This window comes from Dunckerocampus dactyliophorus, chromosome 11 (genome assembly GCF_027744805.1).
Source record: "Dunckerocampus dactyliophorus isolate RoL2022-P2 chromosome 11, RoL_Ddac_1.1, whole genome shotgun sequence".
In the NCBI taxonomy this organism is placed as follows: domain Eukaryota; kingdom Metazoa; phylum Chordata; class Actinopteri; order Syngnathiformes; family Syngnathidae; genus Dunckerocampus; species Dunckerocampus dactyliophorus.
Window position 1 is genome coordinate 13,166,598 of NC_072829.1, and position 18,973 is coordinate 13,185,570.

Genomic DNA, 18,973 nt, shown 5'->3' on the forward strand with positions numbered 1-18,973 from the left:
CACAGGTCGAGTGAGAATTCGATCACCGAAGTGAGAATTCGATCACTAAGACACCACTATCCCCCTCCAACCACGTTGGGCGCCAAGTTGAAGGATTCCCTGATCCTTGTGGGTGTCGAAGTCGGAGGAGAAATACTACATGAGACTTTCTGAGCAAGCCATAGATATATTTATTCCTGACAAACAAACCTAATACAATCGGAGCTCCGGGCCTAGCGTCTTTCCCTATAGGCCTACACAGAGGTTGGTCTTAATACAGGGTCAGACAGGAAGAGCACAGCTAACTATCCCTGCCCGGCCTTTATACATTTGTAGATGCAAATGGATGTTGATCCTCAGCCAATGGGAGAAGACAGCGCCCGTCACTGTAGATGTTGGAGGGCCAATCAGATGCCGCTGAAGGTGTGGTGTTGTAGTCCCCGAGGACCAATTAGATGTCTCTGGAGGTGTGGTGTTGTAGTCCCTGAGGACCAATCAGCAAAGTGGGGTGGCACCCGCCGATGTGAGAAGTGGGCCTTTGTTCGTTGTGAAGGTCAACCAGCTGCTGTAAGCAGGATGTTGCTGTAGTTTGAGTACTCTCCTTGAGCGGCTTATCAGTTGTGAGGTATGTGTAGATGAGGTAATGAGCGCAGGCCATGAGAACACTATGTGTTTTGTGTGACTACCTGTATAAAATGGATGTGAGCGGCTTAGCAGATTAATATGCATATAATAAGAACACAAATGAGATATAAAACCCTTCAATAGGAACACACAGTGAGGGCAGAAGACCTGGTTTGTTAATTTAAAATTGGCCATCACTTCATCAAAATATTGAAATATATTAAATATTTGTAATATTTTATCTCGGCCAGTGCCTCTCAAAGACAGCCAAATTAGACCTTTATCTTGCAATTAGGACTACTTGTTTCATTTATTACACAATGTTCTACTATCACAAATTCTAACACACAGGTAAGTGAGTCCTAATGAGGCTTGAGTGTAATGAGTAGTAATTTAATGAAGATTTCGAAACAGTAAGATCCGACAGTAATATACCGCCAAGATTGCAAAGCCTGCTATGATGAATAAACACAAAAAGGAAATGTAACATAAAAGCGTGGACGTACCTGCATCCAGGAGAATCTACGCAGGGATTCACGCACCACATGATGACTCAATGGCGGCCACAAAGGTGCCACTGTACCGTGGTTCTCATGAAGTCCAGAGGATAACTCCTGCAGAAATAGTGTGTAACATCCAGCAGTTTTACAAGTGACCGGACATAAACCTTACGCAATGTACGTAGTGCCACACATGTCATAGCCGCTCATGTACACTGTACATGAATAAGTAGAAATACAGATGCAGTAAAGCATCAAAACATAAAATGCTGTGTTGTTCTCTTGGAGATGAATAAAGTATCTATCCATCTAACACTGACTACCACTGATGAGTGACTACACCACTATCTGTATCTGTATCTGTTCACCCATCTAAATTATCTGTATCCGTATGTGTACTCGGAGTGGGCGGGGCATAAACCAAAAGTGGGCGTGGTTTAACCAAAACGGGTGGGGCTTAAATTAGTACATCTTAGTCTGAAATTGACATGGCTCAATCAGAAGTTGTTATATTCATTGTTTATTATTAAGCTCTATGTGTACTGTGTATGTGTGTAAGTGATCTGGAAGACTTTATTATTTAATTATTTTTTAATGATCTGTGTGAAGTTGGTGATTCATGCGAACATCCAGTGATGGCAAACAGGGAAATAATCTGTCAACCTTGTCACTGTAGTTTTCTCAAAAAGTACTGCGCTCAGTACTACGAGCAAAGTTTTCAATCTGACTTCATATCACCAGCCAAATGAAAAGCAAGCAGATGAAAAAAAAAAACTTTTTTCCTCTAAATTTAGTGGGTACGGCTTATACACCGGTGTGGCTTATACACCATTATAGTTAATATAATGCATAATTTTATATTATTTTTGTTTATATGTGAATTTTAACTAGATTGCAATCATTCTTCAGCCATTACACTAAAGGTTGTGACAATAAAGGCAAACTACAAATGTTCAAAAAACATTTTCAGTGAACATGATGGTATGTTATCAGAGGAACTGACTGAGCTGTTGTTATGGAGCCAGTGAACACTGAGCTTTTTGTCCACTAATTTAATACTGGTGTGCTTTTAATGTGAGTGTTTTTGTGTCACAGGAAATTCAAAGCTACCACTGAGCTCTGTTTCACATTACAATAGTAATACGTGTTGCTGATATATAATGGATGTCCTAATCCAGCATATTTTCCCCAACAACACATTTTCCCAATTACTACGGCACTCAGTGTCACCATTCCATTCTGTTTTATTAGTAAATAGTGGGTTAGAATGATCATTTTATAGTTCAGTTTCTGTCCGGTTCCCATTACATTGTGAAAGCTGATTAGGAAAGCTGGTCCAGTGACAAATTAATGAGTAAACCACTCTGAGAACACATTGAAATCCATTTTTTTCCTGACAGATAACATTTGCAAACAGCTTGTTCAAGCCAGTGAATAAATATGTATTAATTATTCACAGCATAAATAGTTCAAATATTTAATTACAGTACACAATCGTTCATAGTCAGAGCAATTGGAATTGAATTAGCATAACATAAGATATTTGTCATTTTTTTATATTGTTTAACAATACTGAGAAAAATGGATTTCATTAAAGGGGAACCTTGCCAGTGCTGGGGCTTAGTAATAGATGGGTCCATATCTGGGTGAGAGCGATCCCAAACAAATGAATTTGGTCACCCGAGTCACTTGTGACAGCCACACACACACACTTGTTGGTAACTAAAAAAACACAAACTACAGACCAGGGGACACGCAGCACGCAGGAAGAGGGAACCACCATCCCGGACACCAGCACCAGCACCTTTGACCTTCAGCAACTGGAAGGGAAAACTAAATGAGTTACATTCAACCAGTGTTAAATAACTCATGAATTATGGTTGTCATGATTTGCTGTTGTCTGATTAAGAGACATGGCAGCAGGCGTGCTCAATTAAATCTTTATTTAACAATAATGCCAGGCGATAAAGTCCAAAACTCAAAGTACAAGTACTCAAGTGCTACTCTAAAAGTCTAAAAATGACTAAAAGGCGAGAAAACAGCAAATTCTCAAAAGCAAACTAAACTCCTATGGGGGAGTACAGTGTGGGACTGTCAAAAAACCTCAGCATACATTACGTAGGCACAAAAAAGCACCCTTTTACAACATGAACACAAGACTTGCACCGGGGGAGAGGGGGAAGGGAGTGGAGGTGATCCCAGGATCAGCGTTGGCTAAGGGAAGGGATGTGTGTGCGAATGCGCATGTGAGAGTCCTTGCATGCATGAGTGTGTAGGCCCGAAGAAGCTCCCCTGACATGTGCCCAATCTTGGAGCCTCAGTTCGCAGAGTGTCATCGCAATAACACTGCAGTTGCTATGGAGACATCCACGAGCAAGGCACGATCAGTGCACATTGTCTCACACCAGGAATAAACGGTGTCACTGTCTGCAAGAAGCTCCAAGTCTCCTGTTCATTACCACCATTAAACACAACGCAGAGCTCAGGAGACCTACACCACCCAGAGCTACAGTGCATTCAGCGGGGGTTACATTGGTGCCGTGACCCGTTCTCTACACTGGCGAAGCAGCGAAACACGTTTTCTTCCTGGGGGCCGCCATTGCTGCACGAGGCTGCGCTATCTACGTCATTCGTCACGGTGACCACAGTGTGACAGTCTGTCGTTTAGCCACTAGATGGGGGTGTTGCTCATGGAACATGGTGGATTGTATTCACTATCAGTCATTTGTATGTGAGTAGTGACATATTTCATGCCTTTTCTGTGACCAGTTTTTCGTTCTTACGGCTTCTTTTGTTTGAGGTACTTGCTAGTTTTTTTTTTTTGTTTTTTTTTCTTCTTCTTGTAGTGGAGTCAAAGAATCTGTCAAAGTCTAATTATTGCTGTGCATTTTTTTTTCTTTTTGTATGTGTTAAAATGGCAGGTGATAATGTTTTTGGGAGGGGAAGAGGTATGATGCCATGCACCCCAATAGCAGCACCTGGTAGGGGCAGGGGTGGGTTTTTGTTTATCCCAGATTCATCTACTCCTGGGCCGGACCCTGCATTGTCGACAGATGGCTCCTGTGGCGTGACTTGTGTGGATGTTGCACATGCATCAAAATTAGACGACAGCCACGGGTCTGAGGAGTTTTTGGCTGGAATGGCGTCTAAGATCGGCCTCTCCATTGGTGAAAGTATCGCTTCCTGCATTGAGTCACGCTTGAACTGTGTAGTGGGTGCTAGTGTGCAGGGGTCATCAAGTAATGCAGCACCCGATGCTTCACTTGTGAATGTTGTTGTCAGATCTGAGATTAAGGAGCCAGTCAGTTTTAAAGGGGATGGTAGTGACACACTCACAGTTTGGGAGTGGGAGGCTATAATGATGTCTTACATGAGAAAGAAAGGGCTCCCAGTGGCAAAACAGGCTGAGGAAGTGCTAAGTAAGTTGGTGGGGAGGGCACATGAAGTGGTTAGGGTGGGTGTGCGCAGTAAGCCCTCCGTTCTCTTGTCAGCAGGCCCAGACCCCATCTTTGAAATACTGAAGGAGCATTTTAGTGACACAGTCTGCACCGGTATGCCCCTAGCTGACTTTTATGCCACATTACCCAACGCTGGCGAACACTCCTTTGACTACTGGCTGAGGTTGAACAGAGCCATGGAAGTGACTGAGGACTGTTTAAGGAGGCAAAACAAGACGTTTGACAATTTGACACGTGACTTGACCGCCATGTTTATACGTCACTGTCCAAACCCGGAACTGTCCTTGATATTTAAGTGTAAACCATTGCAGCAGTGGACGGCTTGTGAGGTTCATGAAAAGCTTGTAGAGCACAGTAGGAACCAGAGACTGTCAGTACAGCCAAAGCGGGTCACAACTATAACATCTAAGCTGCAGGAAGTGAGTCCTCGAGTGCATCATGTGACGCCCGAGTATAAGATTACATCACCTTCCATGCCTGGCGGTGCTCTAGCTAAAGACCCACAGGTTGAGGGGTCCGCTGATCGGCTTGATCGCATCATAGCCATGCTGGAGCAGGTGCTGACACAGCGGCCACAACAGACCAGGAGGGTTGACGGGCCAGCCTTGCAAACCCGACGGAGTCAGGCAGCTGTAGTAAGGCCGCCTGTCATTTGTTTAATTTGTGGGAATGTTGGACACGACACTCATTCTCACTGCAGAGCCAATCGGCTATGTTTCGGATGTTTTGCACCTAATCACACACGAGCCGAGTGTCCTGGAGCCCAAAAAGTTGACAACAGGTTTCCTGAACCTGCAGCAAAGCAAGAGGAAAACTAGTCGGCCTGCATGTGGAGGGGGCAAGTGCTAGGCCTGATCGTGATCCCCCAGAGGGTAATGATGATAATGTTGATGATTTAAAGTCCATTTACCAGAGTGTATGTGAGGAAAAACAACAAGGACGCACACCAGTCCTTCGGTATGTTCAGCGACTACGACCACATGACGACCTGTTTTATGGAAATGTGACTTTGGGTGGGAAAGTGTCAGTTAAAGCAATGCTTGACAGGGGCTCGATGGCTTGTACACTGAGTGTGACTGTCCTTCCTCAGTTGGTGGAATAACACTTGATTAAGGACGCAGCCCTTGAACCCACTGATGTTGTCTTAATAGGATGTGGAGGCTCGAAAACTGTACCGATGGGTGTGTGCGACTTGGAAGTGGAAGCTTATGGATGCAAGGTGATTGGACCGATTGGACCGAGGGCCAGGTTGATAGTCTCATCATTGGCAGCAATCTACTGAGGTTCCTGGTACACCATCTGAGGTTGGAGAGGGGTTTTAATGTCTGCAGCTCCACTCCAACTGGATGCGACAATGACCCTCAGAGGGTACTGTTGAGTTTGGTTGCTGATGTAGTGGAGTGTCCAGAAAAGCGTCTCAGAAAAGGCGTCTCAGAAAAGGTTGGTGTTGTGAAGTTAAAGAGAGCTATCACTTTGCAGCCAAGGACTGAACATTTGGTCTGGGCCAAGCTACAGCAAGTGAGTGAGTTGCCTGTTGGCAGCGTAGTCATGTTGGGTCCCACTATCGCAAGGTCGAAACCAAGATCAGTGATGGTGGGGAGGTCAGTGGCATTGATTGCTGATGAGGGATGGCTGCCGTTGAAAGTAATTAATCCCAAAAAAGCCTGTGACTTTGAGGCGGAATGCTAAACTGGCTGATGCACATTCATGTGTGGCCATTGAGAGCTTTGATATTCCTGAAAGTGTCAGGCCTCTTCATTCCAGTGTACTGTACAGCAGAACGTACAGTTACCAGTAGCCGACATGTTCACTGACCATGGCGTGCATAGCCTGACCACAGGGGCCTCTAGTTTGCCTGACTCCCCGGGGTTAGAACAGCCACATCCGACAAATGCACCACATTCTGTTTTACACAATATTGGACTCTCTGACATTGACGTTGAGGCTTGTGAAGTGTCACGGACTTGTAAAGACCAACTTGTTGACCTCATAGCCGAGTATGAGGCCATCTTATCTAAAGACAAGATTGATTGTGGCAAGGCTGTGGGCTTTCTCCATCGAATTCGTGTTGTAGATAAGACTCCCTTTCGACTACCATGTCAACGTATACCACCAACGCAGTATGAGAAAGTGAGGCAAGCCTTGAATGATATGGAGGAGCGGGAAATCATCAGGAAGTCTAGCAGTGAGTTTGCATCACCTTTGGTTTTAGTTTGGAAGAAGTCTGGTGATGTGTCTGTAACGATTTCCGCTGGCTCAACACTCACACAGTAAAAGACGCTCATCCCGTCCCTCACCCAGCTGACGCACTTGCTGCTCTAGGTGGTAACGCCTATTTCTCAACGATGGACCTTACTTCAGGGTACTACAACGTTGAAATGCATCCAGATGACAAAAAGTACACCGCATTCACGTCACCTTTCGGATTGTACGAGTACAATCGAATGCCTCAGGGTCTGTGCAATAGCCCTGCAACGTTTATGAGGATGATGCTAGAGATATTTGGAGATCAGAACTTCCTTAGTGTGCTGTGTTATTTGGATGATGTTTTGGTGTTCGCCCCTACTGAAGATATGGCGCTTGAGAGGCTGGAGATGGTGTTTTGACGGCTCAAGGCTCACAACCTCAAACTTGCCCCAAGAAAGTGCCATTTTCTGCAAAAATCTGTGAGATTCTTAGGACATATTGTTGATGCTAACGGAGTTCGTGCTGATCCGGACAAAGTGGCAGCCATAACATCCCTAACTGAGTCCGACCTCATGGAGCCAGGTACCATGGTTCCCTCACGAAAAAAAGTCAGAACATTCCTGGGAATGGTGGTGTTCTACCAGCAGTTTATCGAGAATTGTTCTGCGATTGCCAAGCCGCTATTCAGCCTGACGACCGGCAACAAGGGTCCTCGTAGAAGTGGAAGGAAGCGCCAACAGTTGCCGAGAAGGTTAAGTGATGAGGACTGGACCGAGGAGTGTGGCCGGGCCTTCGAATGTTTGAAACAGGCACTGTTGGACCAGGTCCCTTTGGCCTACCCCAATTTCAATGAGCCATTCTTGCTGTCAGTCGATGCTTCTTGTAATGGACTAGGTGCTGTTCTGTCACAAGTCCCGGCTGGTGGGTCGACAGCACGGCCCATCGCATTCGCCAGTAAGTCCCTCAGTTATGCACAGTCCAGGTATCCAGCACACAGGCTAGAGTTTTTCGCCTTAAAGTGGGCAGTGTGTGACAAGTTCCAGCATTGGTTGAGGGGCCATGTCTTTACTGTGTGGACGGATAATAATCCGCTAACGTATATTTTGTCCAAGCCCAGACTGGATGCGTGTGAATAGAGTTGGATTGCAAAGCTGGCACCGTTCCAGTTTCACATCAAGTACATCCCTGGTCCCAGAAATGTGGTTGCTGACGCTTTGAGCAGGGAGCCGTTTGTGCAATCCAGTGCACTCCATCGTCTGAACAGAGTGCCATATGAGGACTTGCTAGCTGAAGCAGCGGCAGTGGGCATTCGTGAGGTACAGGAAGCCTTCCGTTACTTAGCCCATCCAGCAGATAAAGACATTGACGGTGATCAGTCTGTTGTTTCCAGTTCCATGACATCTCAGGAAGTTGCAGCGGTCATGCATGCACACGCACAGCCAGATGCAAAGGTGTGCCATCATGCTCTCTTGCTGCCCCATTTCCCTCAGACTGTGCAGACACCAGAGAAGAGTAAGGTGCAGAGTAAGACTTGCTGAGGGAGAAACAGAGGTCTGACAGCATCCTCAGCAGAGTGATCTTCTTCGTGGAGCGCGGTCGAAGACCTTCAAGAAGGGAGCGGGCCAAAGAACAAACTGGAGTGGTCAGACTGTTGAAGAGTTTGGGGAAATTGGTAGTGCGGAACGGTGTCCTGTACCGTGTGGCAAAGAACACTGTCATGAAAAGGAAGAGCTACCTGTACATTGTCCCACCATCACTGCGCTCCAGAGTATTGCAAGGCGTTCATGATGAAGCAGGGCACCAAGGGCAACAGCGCACATGGTATATTGCAAAGCAGAGATTCCACTGGCTTGGCTTGCACAAGGATGTGGTGGAGTATGTGAGGCACTGCAGACGCTGTGTGGTGAGCAAAGCACCAGAACCGGAAGCAAGAGCACCTCTAGAAAACATCGTTGGTGTGCATCGATTTCTGGTCAGCTGAAGACTCGGCTAATCGGTCGTTGGATGTGCTTGTTGTCACTGACCATTTCACGAAGATGGCACAAGCTTTCTTGTGTCCTAACCAGTCTGCGAAGGCAGTAGCACACCAACTGTGGAACAACTACTTTGGCATCTATGGCTTCCCGAAACGTTTACATTCTGACCAAGGGGCCAATTTTGAGAGCGCTTTGATTGCTGAATTGTTGAGTGTGGCTGGTGTACCCATACCACGCCTTACCATCCAATGGGAAATGGTTCTTGTGAAAGGATGAACAGGACTCTAGGAAACATGATTCGAGCTCTTCCTTCCAGAGTGAAGCAGAGATGGCCGGAAGCTTTGAAGTCCCTCACGTTCGCCTACAACTGCACGGTCCATGAGACAACGGGCTTTGCTCCGTTCCTGCTCATGTTTGGAAGAGTTCCGAGACTCCCTGTTGACATCATATTTGGCTCTGTCCTTCCGAGTCAGATGGCCCAGAACGATTTGTTGGAAGCCATGAACATCGCCCAGACGGTGGCGTCCAAGCAGTTACAGCGGCACACTGAATTGTATAACCGGAGAGTGCGAGGAGCACCGGTGACTGTTGGAGATCGAGTGTTGCTGGCCAATAAAGAGGAACGCGGGAAGAGGAAGTTAGCAGACCGCTGGGAGAGTACAATCTATGTTGTGGTTGGAGTGAATGAAGAGAGCCACACCTTTAGGATCCAGCATGTTTCCACTAGCAGAGAGAAAGTCCTCTATGTTGAGCTCTGTCGATCATGATGAATGTAGTAAGGTGGTTGCTTCTGTTGAGTACAGGACGAGGGCATGGGTGTCTACCTTACCTTCTGAGTCCTCTCGTGAAAGGGATCTGGAGCTCTCTGACATGGAAATTGGTCAGAAATGTGACTCAGCTCATGCCCTCTTGGTTGATACGTCGGTGCCAGGGATGAATAGTCAGACCTTGATTGCCCTGTGGCAAAAGAGGAATGTGCTCGACCTATCAGCACCGTCGCAGTTGATAGTGGACAATGTATATTACATCCATGTCCAGATAATCTGACTCTGAGAGTTGCCGCTCTTGACGACTGCAGTGCTTCAGTTAGACTGTCTGACTTGGGGGTTAGAAGCAATGTAAGGTCCAGAGCAGGGAGACTGTTGAAACCCGTTACCAGATTAATAGAGTTCACGCATCAGCGTACAGGAGTGGTGACTTAGGTGTTGCCTTTATTTGGTACTTACAGTAGGAATTTCAGTGATTCATTTTTTTCCCTCTCTTTTCATTCCATATATTAGGCAGGCGAAGGTTGGGTCTTCGCTTCGTAGTCTCTCTCTTAGTAGTAGTCTCTTTATTAATTTCTGTATTGGGGTGGATTTTGCAGTTATGTGGGTAATATGTAATGGGCACATTTGGGTTCCCTGTGTGTAGTGACAAGCCAACTTTTTCCTACACTAATTCTTTCCTTTGGAATGGTGCTATTGACTGGGTATTATGACTGTAATTTTCTAAAAATGTGATCTCATCGGTTGCACAAGAAAGGAGATGTTGTGTATATGGACATTGTTTGTGTTTGTATGGTGCCTGGAATGTTCTTTGGATGTTGTGGAGACTGTGTATTGGTCGGTATTTTTTTCCCCTTCTTTTTCATGTGTATTTTTTTTTATGTGTTTTAATAACAAATGGTATTCAGCAGGGGGGTATGTAACAGGTTTACTTTGGTTTTTGTGATCCCACTTGTTCTAACAGTGGTTGGAGTAATGGCTCAATAGCGCCCTCTCTCACTCGTGGGCTATATATATAGGGCAGAGTGTAATTGCAGCTTTAGTTCATCAGCCTTGTGACCCGAGGTGAGTAGAGGAGCGCTCCTCTATGCCATTGTATTGTTAGCTGTGATGCTAATGTAACTCATTGTCATTGTAGTCTGTAACAACCCTCACGGTAGTGATCAGTGCACATTGTCTCACACCAGGTACGTGTTTATTATTGTTTATGTAATCCATATTATACATTGTTCATGTTTATTTTAGTTCATCAGCCCTGTGACCCGAGTCTGTAACAACCCTCACGGTAGTGATCAGTGCACATTGTCTCACACCAGGAATAAACGGTGTCACTGTCTGCAAGAAGCTCCAAGTCTCCTGTTCATTACCACCATTAAACACAACGCAGAGCTCAGGAGACCTACACCACCCAGAGCTACAGTGCATTCAGCGGGGGTTACATTTAGTTTAGTGTGAGTAGCTACATTCCAATAGACCCGGCTACTCTGTTGGTCCATTCTGCTCTCTCTGTCGATCCATCTGCCTTTGCAAAGCCGAAAACTTCTCCAAGAGCACCAATATGTTTTCCTTGTTTTGATTCGCAGTCACAGACGGGCAGCTGTGGGGCGCGTTGATCCGTTGCTTCTGCCTTACGAATTCTGGGGCAGTGCATAATCCAGTCAGCAGCAGACCTTTAAACATAGTTCCAAATAGGTAGACGTCTTTGATGTCCTCCACGGAAACAATCGGCAGGCACATGACCTTCCACTTCCCCCAACTATCAATCACGTATCTGGCCGTGAACGTTCTGTCAGAGCAGACAGGTTCCCCCGAACCTGAGCTTCTCTTCAAGAAGATCTTGTCAATTGACCAGTTGATCAATTTCATGATTTAGATTTAGAGAGCGGTGCAGAGAGAGGCTCTTAAAAGTATGAGATAGAACTAAACGAGACGTAAGAAGCAAAGCAGGGAAGATAAGGGAGAGGAGATGGGAAAGATGTGACCGCCTTCATTGAGAGCTGAGGGAAGAAAGGTGAAAGAGAGCTGAACAGCATTCGAAAGGTATTCTAACTTCACTCTGACTCCATTTCAAATATTCTTCCAGTATTCCAACAGCATTTTAAACAATCTGATTGCATTCATAAAAAAAAAAACAACAAAAAAAAAACGCAGCCAGCTGCCGCTGAAATGTCAATATGAAGTGTCACCATATTCACATAATTTCAGACGCCAACAAAACAAGGAGCCAAGTTAACTCCACCAGCGGCTGCCGCCGTGGACAGTGCAGAGGTGCTGAAAAGAAGTGCTGATACCCAGGAAGCCTGTTGAAACGTCACTCACCATTGATGCGTTGCCAAATCACATCACGTCATGCCGCCAAGGAAAAAAGGAGACAAGTGCATCACCAGAGCACAGAGATGCTGAAACCCGAAAAGCAGTGTAGCAGAATACAGTGGGGTTGGGTTTTCCCAGGACATGTCCTGTTTTCATGTTCTGTCATTTCTTTGAAGTGATGAAAAATGAATACATCTTTTTTTTATATAATATACATATACACTCCTGATCAAAATCTTAAGACCAGTTGGAAAAATTGCTAGAATTTTCATTTTGCACATTTGGATCGTAATAAGGTTTTAAGTAGCGCTACAATACTTGTATGCAAAAGCAAGAAGGGGGAGTGAGAGAAAAAAACATTTGGAACTTGTAATTTAAACAACAAAAACAAACTGAAATAGGTTGTTTATCACCTGATCAAAAGTTTAACACCACAGGCTATAAAAGCCAAAATTCTTATAGCTAGCTAAGAAGCTTTCTCTTTTTTAACGTGGTCGGATTCTCGAGCTGCATAAGCAATGCCTCCCGCAGTGTGCCATTGCTGCTGAGGTTGGGAGCAGTAAGAAACACATTCTAAATTTTTTTAAAGAGCATGATAGAACAAAAAAGTCAAGTGGTAGACCCAAAAAAATCACACCTGCGCTGAGCCGGACGATCCGATTGGCTGTCCATCAAGACACGGGGCGGTCTTCCACCCAAATTAAGGCCCTTACTGGTGCCGACTGCAGCGCAATAACCATCAGATGGCATCTGCGGGGGTTAAAAAAAACAAAAAACAAATTCAAAGACTTTGTCTCCTTCAATGCCACAAAACTGCCCGTTTAGACTTTGCCAGGGAGCATCAAACATGGGACATTGAAAGGTGGAAAAAAACTTTATTCTTTCATGAGAAAAATGTAACCTTGACGGTCCAGATGGCTTCCGACATTACTGGCATGACAAGGAGATCCCAACTGAGATGTTTTCTACCCGGGCACAGTGGAGGAGGGTCCATCATGGTCTAAGGTGCTGTTTCATTCAGTGGAACACTGGAGCTTCAGGTGGTGCAGGGTCGTCAAGCAGTGGATGCTTACATGCACATGTTGCAGCGGGCATCTCTCATGACTGAGGGCCCTCATTTGTGTGGTAACAGCTGGGTTTTTCAACAGGCCAACGCTGCAGTTCACAATGCTCGCTTGACCAAGGACTTCTTCAGGGAGAATAATATCACTCTTTTGGACCATCCTCCATGTTCCCCTCATTTAAATCCCATAGAGAACATTTGGGGGTGGATGGCAAGGGAAGTTTATAAAAATAGCCATCAGTTCCAGACAGTTGATGCTCTTCGTGAAGCCATCTTCACCACTTGGAGCAATGTTCCCACTAACCTCCTGGAAACACTCGCATCAAGCATGCCCAAAGCAATTTTTGAAGTGATTCCCAAGAACGGTGGAGCTACTCATTACTGAGTCCTATTGAGAGCATTTTTGTCCTGGTTTGGAGAGTTTTTTGTTATTTTTTGAGCGATGGTCTTAAACTTTTGATCAGCTGATAAACAGCCTATTTCAGTTTAATTGTTGTTTTCAATAAATTACTTTTTCAAAGTGCTTTTTGTCTCATTCCCCCTTCTTGCTTTTGCATATTGTAGCTCTACTTAAAACCTCATTAACGTTTGGGATTGGGTGACCAAACGTCCCGTTTTCCCAGGACATGTCCTGTTTTCATGTCTTTTCTTTGAAGTGATGAAATATATAATTCATTTTATATATACACACATATATATATATATATACACACACACACACTCAAACCTGTCTTAGCGGCCACCGTTTTTTGCGGGCCTCCAGCTCTCCAACTAAGGTTTCCACCTCAGTCTTGAAGTTCCCCTTCTTTGTCTTTGGCTTCTCAGCAGCCATGATTCAGAATAACCAAGTGAAATGCAATCAAGGGCCATTAAATACAGTCAAACCTGTCTTAGCGGCCACCTTTATAGAAAGGCCACCTGCCTACAGCGGCCACTGAAAAATCCCCCGCAGCAAATTTACATGTTATAGACGCTGTGTATAGCAGTCACCTGTCCAACGCGGCCAGCGGCCACCCATTTTGTCTCCCTTGGTCAATATCTGACTGCATATAGCGGCCAAATTACCGACTCCAGTAGAAGCTTCATGCACGAAAAAGTTTTGTTTTTCAATCAATGAAGCTGTCGTGTGTAGACTTTAATTACTGAGTCCTAGCTCAGTCACAATCATTCACAAGATCTTCTTTTGAGCTTGCTATTTCCTGGTCAAACATGTAACTTTAAGAGCATTTGCACCAAAACATTACCGCAAAGTAGGCTGGGAACAGGACGTGCTCCCAGCGACGCTACAATAAAAAAAAAAAAAAAAAAAAAAAAAAAAAAACATACGCTAGCATGCATGCGGCAGCGGGAGCAAAACTGAGTTCGGTTGTACTTAATTGAAGTATTTTAGAATGTACTCACGTTATTTTTGATCAATCCTCATCCACAAATCCATCAAAGTCCTTATCTTCTGTATTCGACACAAACAAAGCCGTCTTCTTTTCCGTTCGCTACAAGTCTGTTAACTTGTCAGTGTTATTCAGCTCTGAAGCAAAGAAGGAAACTTCTGTTTCTTCTGCCAACTTTATTTATTGAACGCGGCCACCAGACAGCAGCTCAGAACACACACACATCTCTCAGCATCGTCTCTCCTTCCTGCTTGCCCACAAGGCAAAGGTTAAACAAGCCCCACTACATAGCTGTCCAGCCAATGCCTGTAAGAAATTACACCGTTTATTTCCTGGTGTGCACTGGTCAATACTGTAATGCCGCTTGTTGTGGGGAAGGAGAGACTCACGTCGCCGATGCACTTTAATGGCTTTATTAACAGCGGAGAACACTGCAGGACTTTACATCCACGCCAACATAAACACACTTCCCAACTCTCTTGAAATTCACAGCTAGCACTGAGCCTAGCTCTCCTGCTCGGGACGCCCACCGTCACTTCCCGTCACTTCCTGATGAACTAAAGCTGTAATGACAACTCTGCCGTATAAAAAGTAAAATATTAAAAACAAGCATAAGACATTGCTAGCACAGCTTTGTTCTGTGGGTCGTGGATATATTCTATCAGTTATTATTAAGCCTCTAGCTTCCTTTTAGTAAGTAAAAACCTTGGCTATGATTGCACTACATTGTCATGTAGACCTACAAAGTACACTTGGAAGAACAAGAGGTGAATAAATGTATTGAAACTGATGTGAAACTGATGAGGGGTAGGATTAAATAAGCTTTGCTTCTTCCTACTCCCTTTTGGACATGCAAAATTGTGAATTGTACTATGTGATGTGCTACTGTTTGACTCATATGCATGTTCAGGATTAATTAAAACCATGAACCATGATAATAACAAGCCTAGTTGTGCTGTACAACTTTTATCCGCAGTGCCCTCTACTGGTCATTATTATTATTATTATTTTCCCTTTTTTTTCTTTTTTTTCCTCTACTGGTCAACATTCAAACTGGACGCCAACCTGTCTATGGAGGCCACTTGTCTATAGAGGCCACTTTTGCAGACTCCCCCTAGTGGCCGCTATAGACAAGTTTGACTGTATATATATATACTGTATAATCTACATTAGTCATGGGTGTAAAGAGAGCTGTCCACTATCATTTTCTCATAGGCCATTTTTAATACACCAGACACATTACTTCTGTCATTATTTTATTCCACAGATTTTAAAGTTATTTTTGCACCATTGAAAGGATTAGATAAGGTTTATTACACCTTTAGAGTCAGTCTACTATCTCAGTGTATTTTCAGTCTAATAGCTTCTCATAAAAGGCCTTCTTGACACACTATCAGAGTTGCTCAGTGATCGAAAAATACTAGAAGAGGCAGACACACAATAGATGGATTGTTCTCACTCACACAAGCTTAACTGTCACTTGTACGTAAACTTGACTTTAACTTTCTTGAAATACACGGCAACTGCTACACACTAGGTCCCCAACTTACGAACATCCAACTTGCGAACATTCGGAGATACGAACGCAAGCTGACTGGTATATATTTTCATGTATTTTAGTAACTCCTTATTTATACTGCTACATGCTTGACCAGTAGAGGGTACTGTGACACTGCTAATGGGACCAACAGGTAGAGGAAGACGGTTGGGAGAGAGTGTAAAGGAGAAATGGAAAGCTAAATTGTAGCTGTACGATGCAACCCGGACAGAGCGTGTGATTAAAGTTTATGAAGAGTTAATAGGCCTGCTTAATTCTACACCACCTACAGAGCACTACCTCTTTTAGAAGAGTCTAACGACGACGACAATTTGTCCTTTTCAATAACTCCTCCTCCACCTTCACCACTACCACCAACGACGTATGCTTGGCCACTCCTCTTCAAAGGTAAATAACATTTATCATTACGTATTATTATATCATTTTTATTATTATTGTTTTTTTTCATTCATTATTCTCGTTTAATATTACTACTACATCCAAATTCATATTTACATACATACGCATATATGTATACACGTACATGTAGTACCTATATCGTTGGTCAATTACCTTTTGTTGGACTTACGAACAAATCGACTTGCGAACGGTCGTCTGGAACCAATTGTGTTCGTAAGTTGGGGACCTAGTGTTTTGACTCTTTGTACTTTCATTCTGGGATGTGTTTGTCCAGTTTCCTACTCCGGTGTTGTAACCAAATATATTCAAATGTATCTTATTTTCATAGGATCATATTTCCAATTCATAGGATTAAATAAGATTTGCTTCTTCCTACTCCATTTCCGTCATTTGGAATTGTGAATTGTAACAGGAAGCATTTCAATCTAACTGACATGATACCACACCCTCTTCCTACTTTGAGAACATAAACTACGGCTGACCTGCATTAACACGCATGCACGCACCATTATGTTTATCAGCTAATCATAGCGATTTGTTTAAGTCTAGCTATTAACGTCGGCCATCACTGAATGTAGAGGCCATCATAACAACAATATGAATGTAAATTGTTGATCGTCTCCCTAAGATTGCTTTTGTGTGTGTGGACGCGCTACGGAAATCTACTTGAATATCAGCCAGCAGTGAGTGACCATTCATTTTATTCGGCCCGGGGGAACAATTTCCAGCATCGATCCATCCATTTTCTATCCTGCTTTATCCTCATTAGGGTCGCGGGGGCATGCTGGAGCCTATCCCAGCTGACTTTGGGCGACAGGCGGGGTACACCCTGGACTGGTCGCCAGCCAATCGCAGGGCATATATAGACAAACAACCATTCACACTCACATTCATACCAATTTAGAGTCGTCAATTAACCTCACCTGCATGTTTTTGGAATGTGGGAGGAAGCTGGAGTACCCGGAGTAAACCCACGCGCACACGGGGAGAACATGCAAACCCCACACAGAAATGCCCAAGGGAGAATCGAACCCAGTTCCTGTTCTTGTTCCTGTGTTGGCCAACATGCTAACCACTTGACCACCGTGTGGCCCAATTTCCAGCAATTTTTGTGAAATTGAATTTGTAATTGTGAAAAATATAGACATTTTTCGTAATGTTTTTTTGTCTGTTCTTAAACCACTGTTGGTAACATTCTGTATGCTAGCGGGTGGTGGTGTCCTTAATTTTTTGGTTGAACATAATGAACTGTTGAACCAGATGCATACAGACTACCAATTACTAACTAGACACAGATGAGGCCCTCAGCTCTGTCCAGCCGGAGTGTAAAGTAGGAATATCTTAAAAGCCCCCAACAGGAAACAGAGGGACAAAATAAGAGTGTAAACAGGAGACAACAATGAGAACAGAAACACACAACACAAAATACCAGGGATTACTTTGGCAAATAAACAGATAATTATCATAAACCCTGGGTGTCTGAAGTACAGCCCGACGGCCATTGTGGTGCATTCTAAAAACGAAAGAAAAAAACAAATCAACAACAGCAGCAAAAATGGAAAAATCTGCAATTATTTTACATGCAGACGGCGGCACGGTGTAGCTCCCCACAGAGTCACACAGAGTCTACCGCTCTTTTATAACTTTTTTCTGACCTGAACACAACAGCAATGCAATACCAACACCACATATGTCGCTCCAACTCCAAACAAACACGTCTCTCTCTTTTTTTTAAGCACTTTTAATGATAAAGACGTTAAACGTTACTTGATTCAGTCTGCCTGTCTGTGACAACAAAACGTAACACGGCGAATGGCAGAGGACATGTCGGTGAGCCACCATTGCGGTCCAGCATGTGGAAACACTTTGGCTTTTGCAAAGAGGAAGATGTTCTAAATACGTCGCTTGATGTTTGTAGATATGTAAAGGTCAAGTAAAATACCACAGCAACACAACAAATCTCTCCGACCACCTACTAAGACGCCATGGGATTTCACACAACGCTGACCATCCGGCCACCTTTTCAGCGTTCCCGCTGCAGCAGCAGTGCAGGGTAACCTCAGGTCTTACTGAACTTACTATACTTTCATTGAAAATTTATTGAATATTGAAAATGAGAGCAGAAAAGGTTAACCTCATGTTAGTTCAACCTGAAGTGTTGGATCGTTTTATTCAAATGAAATGTGAATGCATTTGCCATTAAATGTTGTTTAATTGTTTGTTTGTATCCATAATTAATTTACACCTGATTGCCTTACAAAAAACAGGAAATCTAGGTGTCATGAGTTGTGGTGCTGCTCTGCTGCCCTCTACTTGTTGTCTGTTGCAGCACACTTCCTGCTCATGGGGTAGGAGCTCATGACACACCTGCAAGCAATTACTCACCTGGACTATTTAGACCGTGCAGTTTCTCTTACCTGTTGCCGTATTGTTTTGTCATGCTCACTCCTAGTGTTGTTACCTTCCTGTTGCTTAGCACTCTGTTCGTCCCTACCCTGCTCCTTGTAAGTACGTATATTGCCATGCTAGTTTTTCTGCAGTAGTAATTTTTGGTTATACTTTGTGTGTTTGTTCCTGCTTGATTTTCAGCAGTGTCTTTCGTTCTTGTTAGTCTTTTTACCTGCTCGGTTTTCAGCAGTGTTTTTTTTGTTAGCTTAGCTTTTTTTCTCTCCTGCTACTTCCGTCTTAGCAGCGTCATTTGTTAGTTATTGTTTTGATGTTGTATTTTTCCCAAAGGCTAGGCCCGGAAGTGTTTTGTTGT

General features: G+C 44.0%; 1 protein-coding gene across 4 annotated transcripts in view; it reads left to right on the forward strand.

Annotated features, from left to right (window-relative positions):
• Nucleotides 1–18,973, forward strand: part of LOC129189766 (uncharacterized) — a 69,261-nt gene that overhangs the window by 7,068 nt on the left and 43,220 nt on the right. For 2 of the 4 annotated variants that reach the window (XM_054791823.1, XM_054791822.1), the window contains exon 1: nt 1,580–18,716. The exons of the other annotated variants lie outside the window; for them this stretch is intronic. In XM_054791823.1, the coding sequence (XP_054647798.1) occupies nt 4,018–5,379 (1,362 nt within the window). In that variant the 5' untranslated portion in view covers nt 1,580–4,017 and the 3' untranslated portion in view covers nt 5,380–18,716. Of the gene's footprint in view, nt 1–1,579; nt 18,717–18,973 lie in introns of those variants that run through there. 4 annotated transcript variants of the gene reach the window in all.